The 18,230-nt window shown below is 43.1% G+C and overlaps 1 protein-coding gene across 3 annotated transcripts in view; it reads left to right on the forward strand.

Moving 5' to 3' along the window:
* Nucleotides 1-17,916, forward strand: part of clcn5b (chloride channel, voltage-sensitive 5b) — a 31,479-nt gene extending 13,563 nt beyond the window's left edge. For all 3 annotated transcript variants that reach the window (XM_073475653.1, XM_073475654.1, XM_073475655.1), the window contains 15 exons: nt 1,515-1,699; nt 2,284-2,383; nt 3,111-3,298; nt 3,818-3,940; nt 4,852-5,058; nt 5,944-6,024; nt 6,727-6,961; nt 7,087-7,262; nt 7,390-7,530; nt 8,430-8,616; nt 10,644-10,786; nt 10,952-11,101; nt 11,379-11,484; nt 12,100-12,316; nt 16,766-17,916. In XM_073475653.1, coding sequence (XP_073331754.1) covers nt 1,515-1,699; nt 2,284-2,383; nt 3,111-3,298; nt 3,818-3,940; nt 4,852-5,058; nt 5,944-6,024; nt 6,727-6,961; nt 7,087-7,262; nt 7,390-7,530; nt 8,430-8,616; nt 10,644-10,786; nt 10,952-11,101; nt 11,379-11,484; nt 12,100-12,316; nt 16,766-16,856 — 2,330 coding nt within the window. In that variant the 3' untranslated portion in view covers nt 16,857-17,916. The remainder of the gene's footprint in view (nt 1-1,514; nt 1,700-2,283; nt 2,384-3,110; nt 3,299-3,817; nt 3,941-4,851; nt 5,059-5,943; nt 6,025-6,726; nt 6,962-7,086; nt 7,263-7,389; nt 7,531-8,429; nt 8,617-10,643; nt 10,787-10,951; nt 11,102-11,378; nt 11,485-12,099; nt 12,317-16,765) is intronic.
* The last annotated feature ends 314 nt before the right edge of the window (nt 17,917-18,230 follow it).

Below are 18,230 nucleotides of genomic sequence, written 5' to 3' on the forward strand. Positions count from 1 at the left end.
CAGAACTAGGCTAATATTTGGTAAATTTCTTTTAATCCCTAAGGTTTCACATGAGGTTTGTATTAAGGTCGTTTGATGTTCACTCGCTTTCAGTTTTTCGAGAGTCTTCGTAGGATGCTTTATTAGGGTTTGGAGCCCAATACGAGCTCACATCTTGCACCGATGTTCGTGTTCACTGTCCCCGCGAGGGATTCATGTTTTTGGTGCGGCTTTTTTCATGATTATGTCCTCGCTTAACCCTCAGACATGTTGAGCCCCACAGCGAAGGCTCAGAGTGAAGTGAAATCAGAAGTTTGATGCTTGTTACATGCAACACCTCTGTATGTTTGAGGTGAAATAAACACTGCAGGGCCTTTTTGTCTTCTTAACAAACAGCGAGTCGGCCTCCAGCTCCGCCGCTGGCTGTGATTGTGGATATAAGAGTAGGTGTTATTGAGACTATATGTTGAAATCAGTTCAGTATATGTGTGGGAAACACTGCTGGAGTTCAGTGCCTCTCTGTGTGTGTGAAGGCAGTGTTTCCTCACACATATACACTTTCTCATACACCCATTTTCTACCTAAATCTCCACCTTATTTTCATGTTTACTCACAATCTCCTTTAATCTGCTCACCTTGCATTTCCCTTCACTTCTCATTCCACCTCTGGTCGATAACTCGACACACAGCGGCATGCCCGGCCCTGCCTCTTGTCTTTTTTTTCTCTCCCTCTGTATCTGCTCTGTTGACTTTCCTTATCGGGAGTGTGTTTTATAAAGTGGCCAGAAAACACAGCTCCTGTTTTGGATTTCTTTCACCTGCGATCCCATCTTTTACAACGGCAAAGTGAACCGCATGTGGAGGCGGCTTGTGGTTAAAAGATGTAGCCCAGACCTGATTTAAGGTTTAAAATGTGCATTGTTTACATCCTGTCCTGTGTTTCTTTTTCTAATGTGGAAAAAGAATAAAAAGTGCATTGTTTTAATGGTTAAATTCTGAGTTTACAGGTCAGACATAGGGAATTCAGAAGTCCAGCCTCTTGCTTCTCAACACTTTCTCAAAAAGTAGTCGAATAGGCCTGATGTAGCCAATCGAAACAATCATAAATCAATCATCAGCAGCATTAGTAGGCCTGCATTAAATAGGAGGGATCACACCACAATCAGTGCATACAGGAAGGGCGTAATACCAGAGAACATCTCCCTCTCTGTTTCCCTGCAGAGGGTGTGTGATCGTCAGTGGCAGAGCGAGGACAGATTGTCCACTAGATCTTTCATGGCAGGCGGCGTCATTTTAAATCTCTCCGGACAGATTAAAACAAAAAGCTAAAATGTGCTGCCAAACAACGTCCAAGAAACAAACAAAAGATTTTAATAATAGAACGACAGAAACACGAACCAAAGAGTAAAATCTATAAAACATCAAGCTGAGAGCAATGTGGTATCAAGATGGCGGCTGGTATTTGTGTGTGACGATGTTAATGTGCATCTCAAATCTCTCTCTCTCTCCCTCTCTCTCCCTTTCTCTCCTCCCAGGATGCTATGAGGAGTACAACAACAGCAGCAGCAGCAGCAGCAGAGCAGCCGGCATGAACGGGAACGGCCCCAGTAAACTCGTGGACCCGCTGGAGGACCCGGTGCCCGGACTGGGAACCTACGAGGACTTCAACACCATCGACTGGGTCAGAGAGAAGAGCAAGGACCGCGACAGACACAGAGAGGTACGAAGATGGTTTTTAAAACTTTAAATAGATCATAGTGAGGTGAGGAAGCCTCTCTGGTTATCAGAGCTGCACTCAGCACACAGTCAACATCTTTTAGTGGGTTTTATGGCAAGTGAGAGGTTAAACTCCAGTTCGTGGTCGCTCTAACACAACAGACAATCTTCCTCTTCACGCCCTGCTCACAGTTTATATTCACAGCTCCACACATTCGCACATCAACACCGGAGGGTCGAGGTAACGAACTTTGCCTTAGCTGCTGAGGTGGAGGTCGTTTTCTGGTTTTTACTGCAGCAAGTTCACTCAGTTTAAACTTCTCTGCTTATAAGATAAAGGCTGGAAATCCTTGAAAATACAAGATTTTTTTATGTGGTTTTTCCAAGGTTTGATAAAGAACTTGAGTTTTGGATAAACTGTTTAGCAAAAATAACATAAAGGCGTCTGTTTCAGCTCTGAATGAGCAACATGAATATAAAGTTTCAGCTGGTACAGTATGTAAAGTAATCTGATACAGGATATGAAGCAAACAGTCTAATCAATGATAACAATCTAATATCAACCTTCTCCTCTCTGTGCCGGTCCAGATCACCAAGAAGAGCAGACAGTCGACTGTGGCTCTGCTGCACAGCGTCAGCGATGCCTTCTCAGGATGGCTGCTCATGCTGCTGGTGGGACTCATGTCAGGTAGTGCAAACAATCAGCTCTTAAACTTGCATGTGCTGTTATCGCTTCATGACCGGATCAGGTTATAAAGCAGATACACATGCAGTTTTAGTGAAATTTAATGATCTTGACAGTAACACCTGACATTTAAGGGCAGTAGTTTCTTGAAAAACTGTCTGCTGTGGAGGTATTTTTTACGAAGAGATGTGCAAAGTATTGCGTAGGCTTCAGAAAACCACAAACCAACTTCCTGTCCAGCTCATTTGAATGTGGGTGCAAGTTTGAGCAGCAGATATCTGAAAGCCACATGAGACAAAACCCAGACTGACTGCACAGCTGCACAGATAGATATCACCTGTTGCTGTTTTTTTTTGTTGCTTTGGTTTTTTAATCCCGATAAAATTGCACCGATGGCGCTGTGCATTTTTTATGTTTGGTGACAAAATATTTATAAATCACACGGCAGTGACCGGACCCGTTTGTACCTCCCCTCTTGTTTCTGTGCTCCCTGCATCAGCTGAAAGTTAATTCCCAGGTGGTGACAGACAGCAGGTGTAGAGCGACAAAATAGCTCCAACATTGTACTGAAAATAGGCAGCGTGACATATTTGTAAAGAGATTCACTTTTCATTATGTTGGCTAGAATCCAGGGCAGGTAATTCTCTTCACCCAGAAAAAGATAAGTAGCACAGGACACAAGTTTGCAACTTTATCTCTTTTACCTGAAACTCGTCCTTGTCTCCTCCAGGTGCTCTGGCAGGCGGCATCGACATCGCTGCCCACTGGCTGACCGACATGAAGGACGGCGTTTGTCTCATCGGCTTCTGGTTCAACCACGAGCACTGCTGCTGGACGTCCAACGAGACGACATTTCAGGAGAGGGACCGGTGTCCGCAGTGGCAGAGCTGGGGCGAGCTCATAACGGGGACGTCAGAGGTGAGAGATCTCGACAAACCTTTGCTGCGGCAGAGAGATAAAGGCCTTATGCGCACTTTCTTCACTTTTCCACATCTCAAGCTTGTGTTTGGCTAATAAATGCAAACTTCTTAGTGTGAATGAAGCAAGAAAACTATGTTAATTCCATGAAATATTTCCTTTTTTGTTGTCTTACTCTAAAAATAAACGTCTTGTTAGTGAGTGTCTGCTGCTACGTGAGGGCCGGTTGCACTCTTCAACACATGATACATGCAGTCATGCTCTTCCTTACTCATACATCCACACAAAAAATAAGCGTGATGCTCCCAGAATAACATTTCCGATGCCTCTATCAATAGTTGTCACGGTACTTTGGTTCCATCTACTGGTTATAAGCTGTCATGACACCACAGCTGAGCCCAAGATGCTAAATACTTGAAAAACAGCTTTTTTTAATCAAACATTTGAACTTCTACTCTTGTAAATTGTGTCTAATTATTCTATATATGTATGTGTGTGTGTGTGTGTTTGTCTCTGCAGGGTGCGTTTGCCTACATAGTGAACTACATGATGTACATCCTGTGGGCTTTACTCTTCTCCTTCCTGGCCGTCATACTGGTCAGAGCCTTCGCTCCGTACGCATGCGGCTCAGGAATACCAGAGGTAAAACCGCCATAGACTGTTTCTGATGCACACACGTTTACATTTTTTATCGTTTGCTCTTGTTATTCTTGTTCGTTCATGGACAGGATGATGAACAGGCTGCGCGTAATCATGTAATTAATCTCAGGGTTTTATTTGTTTGCTCTATGAAGAACAGCCACAAGCGCAGCTACAGAAAGATACAGGGGTGTTGTTTACATTTGATAAAATTCTCAAAAGTACGTGCAGTTTTTTTGTTTGTTTAGCTTCATTTCCACATCACTGACCCAGCTGTTTTTCCTGACAGCATCTATTCACATTGATTATTTATATCCAAACTTACAATCCAAACACTATAACAGGTCAATGATATTTGATGGACATTTTAATACAAACGCTGGCTTGATTTTTATAAATAAAGCCAAATAGATTAAACCCGGTCTCATGCCTTCCTGCCGTCAGTGTTTACTTTCTCTTCATCTCTTGTTCGTTCCCTCTTCTTTGTTTCTGAGGATGTGAAAAGCTGCAGATTTGCTTACACTCTGGAAATACAAGTGGAAAACTTTACCGAGCACAAACATTATCAAACTGATCCACCCTTTTTCATATATACAGATCGAAAAGACACAAACACAATCTCTTCCTCTCTCGCTGTTTGCTGCTCTCATCCCACATTTCGGGGAACTTGGGTCCTGTCCTTCCTAAAGGTCAGACGTTGGTCAACGGGTCCACGCACGCCAGATTAACCGCTTATTTAAAAGACAAGCATCCTCGACACAAACTGCTCTCCTTCCCTGCCTTCAGTGTTTACGCTCTTAACTTTCTCTCAGCTAATACGCTCAAGCACGCATTTCCAAACTGATCCCTCCCAAACGTAAACGCAAACATATTCCTCGTCTCATATCCTCTCGTTCTCTCTCTCTCTCTCTCAGATTAAAACCATCCTCAGCGGCTTCATCATCCGAGGCTACCTGGGGAAGTGGACCCTGATCATCAAGACCATCACGCTGGTGTTAGCCGTCTCCTCCGGGCTCAGTTTGGGGAAGGAGGGCCCTCTGGTGCACGTGGCCTGCTGCTGTGCCAATATATTGTGTCATCGGTTTACCAAATACCGCAAGAATGAGGCCAAGCGGCGAGAGGTAGGCACCTTGGCAGATGTGTGTGGGTGTGCGAGGTTTTTAATTATTTGTTCTAGTTTTGGGTCACGTCAGCTGGAGAGATGCTCATGAAATGGATGTCTTATTGTTAAAAGGAAAATGTTAACAGCTAACAGAGTTAACAGATGTACAGCCACACATAGGCTCTGAAAGCTGGGTGGAAAATACTTGGATGTTTTATAGTTTTATAGTCTTGAAATACCTGAAATACTATGTAGAAAAACAGCAGCTAAGGAACGATAATCTTCAACTATAGATTAAAATGTCTGCTTTGTTGCACTGTTGTTGTAATTTGCCTTTAACACAGAACCACTGGGAGCTACTGGTTTTGAGCAGACTACCCCGTTCTGACTGTTATCTAGAGCTGCAACTAATGATTAATTTAATTCTCCACTAATCTGTTGATTATTTCCTCAATGAATCGATTAGTTGTCAGAAAAAGCTAAAAAACTGTTTCCCGAAGCGCCCGGATGACGTCCTCGGATGTCTTGTTTTGTCCTCAACCCAAAGATATTCAGTTTACTGTCACAGAGGAGGAAAGAAACCATCAAGCATTCACATTTAGGAAGCTGGAATCAGAGAATTTCCACCAGTTCATTGATAATCAACATGGTCAGACACTTAAAATCGCTGACAGCTACTTGATTAATCGATTGCAGCTCTAAAAATCTCCATTAACCAAGAACGTCTGTTCACAAAATCAAAAACAAGTTGTGGCTCTTAACTTAAAACTTAAAACCCTGAGATGAATAGAATTAAGCGAAACAAAATAATAGACTCCAGAACCGGTACCAGAGTTGCGGTCAGTTGTTCTGTAACGCAGCTCCGCCTCATTAAGACGGTTGTATGTTTTTCTTGTGTTTTCAGGTGTTATCGGCGGCGGCAGCAGTCGGTGTGTCCGTGGCCTTCGGCGCTCCGATCGGAGGAGTCCTGTTCAGCCTGGAGGAGGTGCTTTACAAATTATTTACTGACACATAACTCAGTTATTTGTCTGGTAATCCTCTGTGTGCAGCTATTCGGGCTGACAACATCAGAGGATTTCTGATGCAACACAAGAGCTAAAATCCACCACATTTATGTAACACACACTTTGAGGCAGGATTTATAAATCACAGCGAATCAGTGAGTGATTTTTTTAGAACAAGTGCCAGATGTTTGATCAGCTCCAGATAACAAAACTGTTCTGAATTGGTTTTTAATTTCTCATCCATTTGTTTAATTTTTCCTCAACATGTGAATGCACGCTGGATTTTGCACGGCACTGGCAAATAACTGTGACGTAATAGACCGTGAACAAGTGTTGACAGTGATGTTTTGGGAAATAAATGAGTCTTGGCAGCTTGATAATCCATCCAATCCGTGCTGGCTCAAGACGGACAGCTTTGAACCCCGAAAGCTCGCTTTAAAAGCGCCACATTTTTTACTTTATTTGTGAGAGTATTCATGCATAATAGCAACGTGTTTAGTTAAAGTCACTGTGAAGACTTTAGTTTATGTCTACAGCTCTAACAATTAAACCATCTAGTCCTTTCTAAACAGCTCTGATAGCTTTTTATGCCACTGTGCTTCCCTCTCTAGCTGATAAAAATACACATTATTCATGAGGAAATTACTCTTTTCTAATACTTTCTCTTCTCTTCCTTCCTTCAGGTGAGTTATTACTTCCCCCTGAAGACTCTGTGGCGTTCCTTCTTCGCCGCCCTGGTCGCAGCCTTCACCCTGCGCTCCATCAACCCGTTCGGAAACAGCCGCCTGGTGCTGTTCTACGTGGAGTTCCACGCCCCGTGGCACCTGGTGGAGCTGGCCCCCTTCATCCTGCTGGGGATATTCGGCGGCCTCTGGGGGGCGCTGTTCATCAGGGCTAACATCGCCTGGTGCAAGATCCGTGAGTAGTGAGGAGAATGTGTTTGTGGATGAAAGGGTTTCATTACTGATTTCAAATGAAAGCCTGTCCTTTTTTTCTTTGTCCCCTCGCCGCTCCTGTTAATCATTCTGTGTCTTTTCTCAAAGGTAAATCCACTCGTCTGGGTCACTACCCCGTCATCGAGGTGCTGGTGGTGGCAGCTTTGACCGCTTTGGTCGCCTACCCCAACAGCTACACCAGGATGAGCGGAGCCGAGCTGATCTCCGAGCTGTTTAACGACTGCTCCCTGCTCGACTCGTCTCAGCTCTGCGGCTACAAACAGGTCAGCTGTCACCTCTTTGTTAAGTCATTTCAAGCTGAGTTTATTGCCTTTTTCTCTCTCTAACTCCCCCCACTTCCTTGTAATGTTGTTTTGTTTGTCTCTGTTCCATCTTCTTCTTACTCTGCAGCCAGCCAACACATCAGAAACAGGTGTAGGTAACAGTCTGGCTGACCGGCCCGCGGGAGAAGGCCTGTACACGGCTCTGTGGCAGCTGGCCCTGGCCTTAGTCTTCAAGATGATGATCACTGTGATTACCTTTGGCATGAAGGTTGGTTTGAACACACACGACACACTCAGTAACATAGCGTGTGAGGATGCCACAGGGACAGCTGCCTGGAACCAGATTTAAAGCAGCGTCATACTTTTCATTCACTGAAATTGCTCATCTGGCCCATGTTGAAGTTCAGATGAAGTGTAAACGAACCTCTTGAGCCTCTCTGGATGGTTTCTACGCTGAGTCACAGCAGCATGACTCACTGTCATGTGGCCCCGCTGAAGGATTGAGTTACTGACGCGGGGGTTGACATGTTTATGAAGAAAGATTGTTCTCCAGACGAGGTCACGGCCGTTTTACTACAGAAGCTTTAAAATGAGTGACGGGGAAATTGGCCGTCGTTTTTAGAAGAATTTATTACGCTCGTCTCTGCTGTTTGTGTTCGGTCACACAGTAACTGGTCAAGACCGATTAGCTTAAGTGCTAATGATGTTTTAAATTGGCAACGCTACAGGTGAAAACCATCATTTTCTAATTCGGTATTCAGTTCGCTTCCTTTCTTTTCAGACTACCAGAAAGAAAACGTCCAAAATACACATTCGGGTGTTATTTATACATTTATAAGCAGCATATAAGTGTTGGAAAAGAGGTTATTACATATTATAATGTAGTCGTAAGTAGATTTAAGTGTTTTAATAATGTGTTTCTGAACAGCTGTATCTCCTCCTGTAGGAATCCTTAAGTTGAGGCTTCTGTAAATAAAAAAAATCATAGTTTTATAGAAGATGTCTCTGATGAAAATGATTAACATGTCCTTTCATCTGTATAGAGCTACATTATAGTGTGTTTTTAACCATTTATTTAATGTTTATATACTTCTAATGAATACTAAATAAAGGGAACTTCAAGTGAAAGTGTTTTGCCATACCTGGTGTCCATTTTGTTCCCCCCAGGTTCCCTCTGGTCTCTTCATCCCCAGTATGGCAGTGGGAGCCATCGCCGGCAGGCTGCTGGGAGTCGGCATGGAGCAGCTGGCCTACTACAACCACGACTCGTTCATCTTCAAAGGGTGGTGCTCGCCGGGAGCAGACTGCATCACTCCGGGGCTCTACGCTATGGTCGGAGCCGCTGCATGTTTAGGTGAGGCGCTCGTGTAGCACGTTTGTCCTCAGACGGTCGAGGTGAAGAGGAGACCAGGGGTACAGACAGAAGGGTTGTTTGGGCATCTGATACTATATATATCGTAGTATTCTGTGCATGTACAGCTGCCACTATGCCAAGTCAGTCGAAGCTTACATGTTCAGTCTGATCAGGAATGTCTTGGGATGTCCAGGGAGCAGCTGGATGTGGGTAGGAGAAGGGACATCTGGACGTCTATTACAACGTGGACCCAGATAAGTGCTGCAAAATTGGATGACTGGGGAAGATTTCACAGTGGGTTTGAGTCCCTTAAGCCTTATTTGGAGAAGAATTAGAGAATATTACATCCTGTTTCCAGAGGAAATAAACACGTTTTAAGTATTTGATAAAAAACAGGTTTTCTTTTACTTTTTTTAAACAGAAATGATTTGAAAAGTAGGTAATTTGCGGTGTTTGCACGAGTTTTCTGGCTTTCAGGTCTTTGTTGAATCATCGCATCAGTTTATTAAAAGACATATTGAAAACAAGGTCCGTCACGGTGGTTAAAGTTGAAAACTTCTCTCATATCCACTGTTGCTGTCTCGTCGGATCAAAGTGTTGACGGGTGACGGGCGTGAAATGTTCGCTTTTACCTTCCAGTTATGTTGTCAACGCCAGGGCAAACAGGGCGCAGTGCACAGATTTCTGAGGGTTCGTCATGCTTCAGGAAGTGTTGTGTATGAAAACAGATGGGTAGTAAATTCTTGGTTTGAGGAGAGGGTTTTAACCACCCAGGGCAATCAGGGTAAAAAGGCCACATCCGCCTGTCTTGTCGGTTAGGGACAAAATTTAGAAAGTCTGAAAATCTGTTACTAATATATTTATGTTGCTTTGCACCAGTTTAGTTACTAGCTAGCGTGAAGTAGTGTTTAATGTGACCAAGAATGACTTCCAGCAACTGAGGGGATATCAAAGCCAGTTCTCTTCATTATTCTTTTTATTTGTTTCTCTGTTTGTAATTTTCTCATTTGCCTTTCAGTATGTCTGTCAAAGTCGAACAGCGATTCCCCCGAAGCAAGTGCGTTGCCTTGGGAATTAAGTATTAGATCCAAATCTCGACTCATATTTATGCATTCAGACATTTTTCTGGACTCTTGTCAGGCTGAAGAAACAAAAGTGGCGGGTGGATGTGATCTTCAGCTGAAACTGACGTTACAAGTTTTTTTTTTTGCTTTGACTGTTTTGCATGAACAAAGATTGAATGTCGTCACAATCTTCGTCCTCTTGCTTCAAAACATGTAACCTTTTTTCAAACCGTACAACAACAACCAGCACCGGGGAACAATTTAGAGCCGATAATCACCTCAAGTTTTGAAGTACTTAGAAACTTACAGAAGAGATTTTCATCCTCGTAAAAATGGACAGAACACACAATAAACCTCTTTCATGTCCAGTTGACTGGAGCTAGTCGTTTACAAGTAGGGGGTCGAAGGAGGAGGAGGAGGAGGAGGGAGGATTAGAAGAGGGAGTGGGAGTGGGAGGAGAAGGATGGAGGAGAAGAAGAAGAAGAAGAGGGAGGAGGAGGAGGAGGGGGAGCAGAAGTAGAAGAAGAGGGAGGAGGAGGGGGAGGAGGAGAAGAAGAAGAAGAAGAAGAGGGAGGAAGAGGAGGAGGCGGAGGAGGGGGAGAAGAAGAAGAGGGAGGAGGAGGAAAAGAAGAAGTTTGTTTTCCGGCCACACCCAGCAGGATTATGATAAATGGAACCAGTGACGTACAAAAAAATAGTTCAATCTTTCAGACGAACAAATGTCCAAAAATTCATTTATGTGGTGATAAATGTTGCAGCTGTTGTGTTAATCCAGACAAGCTTCTCATTAGCTATGAAAGGCAGCAGGATGATGCAACTCCAGCCTCACACAGCTTTATTACACTGCAGTGATAGAGATATTAATGAATCGGACAGTGATTCATTCAACAGAACAACAGCAGATGCCTCGCTCCGGTGTTTTTAATGAGCTGTTTTAATGTTCCCCCTCCCGTCTGCCTCCAGGTGGAGTGACTCGTATGACCGTGTCGCTGGTCGTCATCATGTTTGAGCTGACTGGCGGCCTCGAGTACATCGTCCCACTCATGGCTGCCACCATGACCAGCAAATGGGTGGCAGATGCTTTTGGACGAGAGGGGATTTACGAGGTGAGGTTTCTGCGTGTGTGTGATGTGGCCGCTGGAGCTGTTGAATCGTGTATTTCTGAACTTTTGATGTCGCACCACGGAGTCGTTGTTTTTGTTTGCATGCTGTTGTACAAACACGCCGTCAGACGCTTTAGATTTAAGAGGCTCGTTCCAACGTCTCCGCAGGCTCACATCAGGCTCAACGGATACCCGTTCCTGGAGCCCAAAGAGGAGTTCGAGCACAGCAGCCTGGCGGTGGACGTGATGAGGCCCAGGAGGTCCGACCCCGCGCTGGCCGTGCTCACGCAGGATGGCATGACTGTAGGAGAGGTGGAGGTATGGACACGTGCACGTACACGTGAAAGCATTTAATAAATCATAACGCAGGAATGCATGGCAAGAAAATGGAAAAATAAAAAAAATACACAGTAATATAGAAAGCACATGTGGTTATATTAAAGCAAAATGTTTGCAGATGCTTATCACAAGTTCTTGTACTGTCTAAACAAAGAATACGATCAAAAAACCCTCAAGAATTCTGTCTCTTGTGGATCTGTAGTTGTCGTACCACGTTGTGTATAACGCACACACTGTCTCTCTGTAATGTCTCCAGGCCCTGGTGGAAAGCACTCACTACAGCGGCTTCCCCGTGGTCATCTCGCCAGAGTCCCAGAGGCTCGTGGGATTCGTACTCAGGAGAGACCTGCTCATATCAATAGGTCAGATAGTGTGTGTGTGTGTGTGTGTGTGTGTGTGTGTGTGTGCTGTCCACTACAATAGGAAAGATAATCAGCTAAAGGCTTAAAAGACATCATATAACATTATAAAATCTTGTGTAGTTACGCTCACTTTAAGTAAATATGATAACATTCATGTTAAAACGTTAAAATCCTGCACATTAATTGGATTTTATTTTGAAATTGTTGCTGATGACATCCTAATTTTTGTTTTTTTTATTTATGTATTTATTTATTAATTTTTTTTACATCCCACTAAAATAAAAGTAAACTCATAAATAAAATATATTCTATAACACTACAGTAGTATTTTGTATGAGTTGGCTTTTATTTTGAAAATATTTCTAATTACATCTTAATTTGTGTTTTATTGATTGATTGATTAATTTTTACATCTAATGCAATTTAAAAAAAAATAAAAGTTAACTCATATGTTAAAACATAAGATAACATTACAATAGTCTTGCGTATGAGTTGGCTTTTATTTTGAAAATATTTCTAATTACATCTCAGCTTGTGTGTTTGTTTTACTTGTGTAATCTTTTACGTCTCCCTCTCTTTAAATAATAAACACGAACCTCCACCGCTCTCTTTCAGACAATGCCAGAAAGCGCCAGGAGGGCGTCGTCAGCGCGTCCAGAGTGGTCTTCACCGAGCACGCTCCGGCTCAGCCCGCGGACGCTCCGCCGCCGCTCCGCCTCAGAGGCATCATGGACCTGAGCCCCTTCACGGTCACCGACCACACGCCTATGGACATCACTGTGGATATATTCAGGAAGCTGGGGCTGCGCCAGTGTCTGGTTACACACAACGGGTGAGAACAAATACTTTACTTTAATCTTTACTGTTTGTTTTTGTCGGGGTAGACAAACTCCCGAAAGAGCGTTCGTGGTATTTCGCTGTGACGTAAAACACGAAGCACAACAAAAGGAAAAGAAGACGGGCTGATAGACGGGAGGAATGACGAAAACATAAACTGACCCACGCTCCCACGTCCGTACTGAGATATCTTTCTTCGGAGGACGGAGGGAGTGACGGGTGGATGTGTAGGAGAGCCTCGGGTCACTCTGCTGTCAGCTCATGCATCAAAGAGGAAGCAGGGAGGGGAAAACACGGACGTTAATGGAGGGAGAAGAGTGAGTACAGAGAGTTCTTCAGGTGTATTCAAATAAATCCTCCTTCGCTGGCACTGAATTCATGAACCTCACAGAGGACGTCATGAAAACATCCACGCTGACACCACGGAGATGTTACAGGCACAGCGGTGGTATGTGGCCTACGTGACAACGCAACACAGGAAGAAGAAGAAGAAGAAGAAGAAGAAGAAGAAGAAGAGAAGTTATCCATCAGACCAATTTCATGCCATCTTTGTTTTTCTCGTAGCTCGTAAAATTATATCTTCAGGGTCAAACCCTTTTAGTGTCACAGTGCTCAAGACATGATTCATAGACCGTTCGGGAAACTGAGCAGATGACGAGTGTGTTTTCTGCTTACTGATGTATATTTTCCATTTTCTTCTCAGTCCTGTGCGTTTTTTTTAAACAGGAAAGAGGAAGTTAGAGAACGATCATGATTTCCCGTAGCTCCTCCGTAGACGTTTCTTTTTGAAGATGCTCTGAGGGGTCATCGGCACACAGTTATCTAAAGAGGTGTTGTTTGAGGACTAGTTTTTTCAAATCAATCATTTTGTCTAGTGAAGTTGCAATTTCATGTCTTGTTTTTGTCCAAACTAAACCAAACACATTAACTTACAATGCTGGAACCGGCAGGTTTTGTACGTTTTAGCCTAAAAAAAAGAAAATCAGAAACAAAGACAGGAGCTGCTGTTTCTTGTCATTTGAAAGCGTGGCAAGATGTTTACCAAGACTTTTTGTCTTTCTTTTGAAATCGTTACCATCCGCGAAACCACTCCTCTCCCCCGAAAGGACAATATTTCACATTTCACGCACTGTTGTGTTGATGCCGGTGTGGAGAATCACATTCATTCGGACCAGAACAGAAGATACTCCCAGAGAGAATAAAACCCAGAATCGGTGTTTAAATCACTTTTCCGCTTCATTTCTCTGCTGTTTAGCTGAAGGTCTGACACGTTCAAACACACACAGCTCTCTGGGATTATGTATATTTTTACAAATGTACAGACACGCTGTACTTTACAAACAGTGTCAAAGGGCAGTTTGCAAACAGACGAAACAATACAGCTTGTGGTTTCTCTGTGTCACTTTCTGTTCCTGACACACACACTGTATTCATTTCCCAGCAGTCCCGGCAGATTCAGTCTTTCTCTCGCTATATTTAGTCTTTCCCTCAGACTAATCAGGCAGTGACGGATGAATGTGAAGACGGAGCTTTTCTAGAAAATATGTGAGAGAGAAAAGAAATACGGAGGCAATAAGTTGTTTTTAAAAAAGGGAGAAGAATGATCAGAAATGTGAAGAGGATGGGAAGATAGTTGTGGGATGTTTTCCAGCTGCACAACACAACATTACATGTAAAAAAACACATAGTTTAGCATCTTAAATCACAGTAATCACACAACTCGTACCCATTAATTCAGACATCACAGACTCAACTAAGTCACTCCAATTAAACTCTCAGGCCTGGGTGGCCACTGGAATAAAAGCAAAGATGTTGTGTGCGAGCTGCGCTTTTCAAAATAAGATGGAGACGGTTTGTTTTCATAGTTTACAAGTCAAGGGCAATTTTTTTTTTTTTTACACTTTTTGGATGATTTTTTCGAGAGGTAGATTTAAAGTTATCAGTCAAAGTCGATGCCGCACAGGCCAAGATATACTGGAGCCTACGCTTCCCACAATGCAACTTGATAGTGTCTTCATTTCAGGCTCCCTGCCCCTGACATTACTATGACATCATTGTTTTTACTCAGACTCGCCCAAGTCTCCCTTTCAGACTCGGCGCCTTTTGAAAGACATTTGAGTTCTGACTGACTAAAGTCCAATATAATTCATGTGTCGTTAGTCATTAACCGATAATCGATCGATAAGGCGTCTGATTATCAACTGAGAAAACTGCTTAAAATGTGCATCCCTTGTGTTGAATATTAACATTTCACATAAAAGAGTTTAAACAAATTGAAAGAATCCTTCTTGGGGAAAAAAATACAGTCAAAATTTCCCAAAAATAAGTGGGTTTTTTTTCTATATTTAGCAAAATCTGTGACACATGCAGGAACAAATAACTTCTAGATGTGATCGAACTATTTTAATACTGGACAGAACCAAAAAGTGGTTTCAAGAAAAAGTAAAAGCTTCTCTATTTGGATAGAAAATGATTTATAGATACTTGTTTCCTGAGGGACTCATTTGTTCAGGATCAATTTAATCAAGTCAGATGAAATGTAGCTCTGAGGGCCAAACTTTAATAAATCATAACTAACAAGTCTCGAGTTTTAACATCACTGACACGACTTTGGGAAACGTTCTGAGCTCTGAGTGAGTAATGACACGTACGCAGCTGAAAGTCTCGAGCAGCGCTGCCAGTTGGAGCCGATGTGTGCAGCGTGAACGGGGCGGAGGCCCTCGAGTTACTCCGACCAAATCTGAGAGGAGAAGAAATGAACATCAGCAGCTGTCAACAAGTGCCGTGTTTACTTCACGGGCATCAAGCCTCCGCACCAGCCGCCCACCAGAACGTCTTATTATCGTGAAGAATCTAATTTAAAGCTCACTCGCCGCTGCCTCGCCCCGTGGGCACGTTTGACATCGTACCCGGCCGTTGAAAGGCTGTTGACAGGCACCACGATTCCCGCGGGCCTCGCGCATATTTGCTTCAGATGGGCTCTCTCTCTCTCTCTTTGTGGCCTAATAATGTAGGGATGATTTTTTTTTTTTTTTTACCAGAGTGGATCCACGTGTGACCTGAAAATGAAACATTTTTCAGGAATCGCACGTTTCATATGGGACTGATGGGGAATCAAGCGAGGAGAAGGAAACAACGTGAAAATCATCTGCTCTGCTCGATCAGGCCGGACTTGTGTTTTCATGCGAGCCGGTCACTCATTGTCTAGGAATGAAGATAGGTTTGACACAGTCAGACGAGAAAAGACCTTGAGGGGTGTTATGATCCGTGCGGTCGTCTTGTGAGATGGATACTGTTAATTTCAGCGCTCTGACTGGCAGCAGTGGTATTTTCCCACACTATCTTTAGTCTAGTTAGTATCTTTAGCTTGAGGTCGGAGTTTAAAAAGCCTCCTGGCCTGAGTTTGTTTGTTTTTTGTCAACTTTTTAAAAAAAACAGGCCTGTTGTAAGAGTTTTACTCACAACCAGGACACGTAATTATGACCACAGAAACATCCCCCCGGCCTCGACAGTTCTGAGGAGTCTGGCTATTTTCTGTGGTTTTCTTGTTTTTAGTCTGTTTTTTTTCTCCCCGCTCCGACCGGTCCAACACACATTTACAGCCTCACGCAGTGAATCCATGCCCTCAGATGATTTGGTTTTTGTATGATATTGGCGCGTGATAAGACAACTCATTTATGGATTTTTCTTTTAATAAGCTGTTTGTTTTATTATTCAGTTCCTTGTTAAAAAAATAAGGCTCGTAAACTGTATTTTAGGTTGTTGCCAACAACGTATCCAGTAAAAAGATCAGAACCAACAATGCGCTCGTTCGTCTCATCAATATTTTCCGACGATCTGCCTTTTCTGTGGCTCAAAACCCCAAAATGGTTGTTTTTTTGGTCCATTTCATCCATAAAATGTCAAAAGAAATTGAGACAAACGCTCTTCACAATGTCCCAAAACCCAGAGTGATGTCTTCAGCTGGCTTCTTTTTTTCCAAAACCCGAAGACTCTTCATTTATAATCATAAATGACAAAGAAAAGCAGCAAATACTGAAACAATTAGTTGGCGTTTAAGATTCTTTTGATCGACTAATTGATCGATCGACTCGAGTAATTCGAATCCGTCATCCATCGACAAGCCTTCATGTTTTCTGGGTCCGATTATCTTGAATCACGAGCTGCCAGCCCCGTTGCTGTTCGCAAGTTAGATGAAACGTCCCGGGAGCTTTTGCACAATTAATCTCAGAACACACAAACAGTTAATCTCAGAACAAACAAGCTTTTTCTAACGACACGCTCGTCTTCTTGACTCGAACTGAAGCCGAACCTCCACCCACTGTGCCTCTGCTCTCCGTCACTCCCGTTGACTTTTACACGACGAAGCAAACAAACCATGAGATGAAGTAATTTGCTTTTCCCGTGACTTTCATTCTCTTTTCTCTCTCTGTGTTTTTTTTAGGAGGCTGCTGGGAATCATCACTAAAAAGGACATACTGAAACACATGGCGCAGATCGCCAACAGAGACCCCGACTCCATCCTCTTCAACTGAACCTCCATCCATCCGTCCCTCTGTGGACCAGAGGACAACGAAGACACCAGCTCGTACACTCAAACCGAATGCACCTTTACCTCTTCAACTTTTAAACGGCTGTTCGAGAGAAAGCCAAGTAGGTCGAGCTCCGTTTGCACAGGGCGACCGCAGAACAATGGATTTATTCTGTCTTTTTTTTGTAAGATGGAGGCGTTTTCTGGCTTCCCGAGAAGAAAAATAGCCTCTCCGAAACAATGCCTCATTCTTGTGACACTGCAATTTCACGTTCGAGAAGAAGATACACATGAGAAATAAGTCAGTGGAATATTTCACATCTGCTCCGTTTGGCTTTTTTCCATTTTCTAAAAAAAAAAAAAAGAGAGAAATCTGTAGCTCCAAGGAGGAAAAAAACATCATCGGCCATCTCGCTTCTCTGCAAACACCTGAGAGAAAACATTGTAAAAGAGGAGGAGGGAACAGATAATCCTCTGTTAGAGACAAGAGGAGGAATAATGACATCAGGGGGGAGATAAAGAGGGTTTGGGGAGCTCCGTGCCTGCCTGCCCTCCGGCCCTCACAGCGAGCCCAGACAGAGCGCTCTACGAGCTGATGGATGCTCCCGCCACCTCCCCCTTCCTTCCTCCCTCCCTCCTCCCACCTTTCTGTGAGGTTTTCCCTGTAGCCTCGGGGGAAACATCCAGGAGTGTGAGAAGAGGATCTAACACACACACACACACTTACACTCCATTAAGACTTCGTGACAGCCTGGGAACTCTCCAGAAATGTCTTTTTTTTTGTTGTTGAGATTTGTAATAATGGGTGAAACTCCAGCCTGGGAACTATGCAGTGTTGTCCCGCCGGGTTTGGCAACATGAACAGTTATAATCTCATATCATGCACACATTTATGACGATGCTGCAATAACCATGTCATGGCCTTATGGAAGAGTTGTGGATGATTTCTGGGCTGCTGTGGAAGGGCTCAAAAAAATGCAAAAAGAAAGAGAATCATGACAACGTGAGTTAATTTATGTAAATGTAAAATTGTTTGTCCCACTAAATTATTTCACTTAAATTGAGTGTTTGTGTCTGTTTTATTTCTTTTTGTTTTGTTTTTGGATCCTGTGAAATTAACACGCGTTTACATTTTGGTGTCCAAGTTTATAAAATACAAGATTTTGTTCTTGAATCATTTTATGTTTTCTGTTATTTTTTATCAGCATTAGATAAATTAAAAAAAATAGTTATCTGACTAGAAAATGTGAGATATAGCAGGGCTGGCTGATAGTTTAAGGGTATATCACAATTCACAATATATAAATCGAGCTCAGGACTGTCTTGTATCAGTTTTTATCGCGATATCTAGAAATTTGAGTAGGGTAAGTAGTAAAGT

This window comes from Pagrus major, chromosome 10, assembly GCF_040436345.1.
Source record: "Pagrus major chromosome 10, Pma_NU_1.0".
Classification (NCBI taxonomy): Eukaryota; Metazoa; Chordata; class Actinopteri; order Spariformes; family Sparidae; genus Pagrus; species Pagrus major.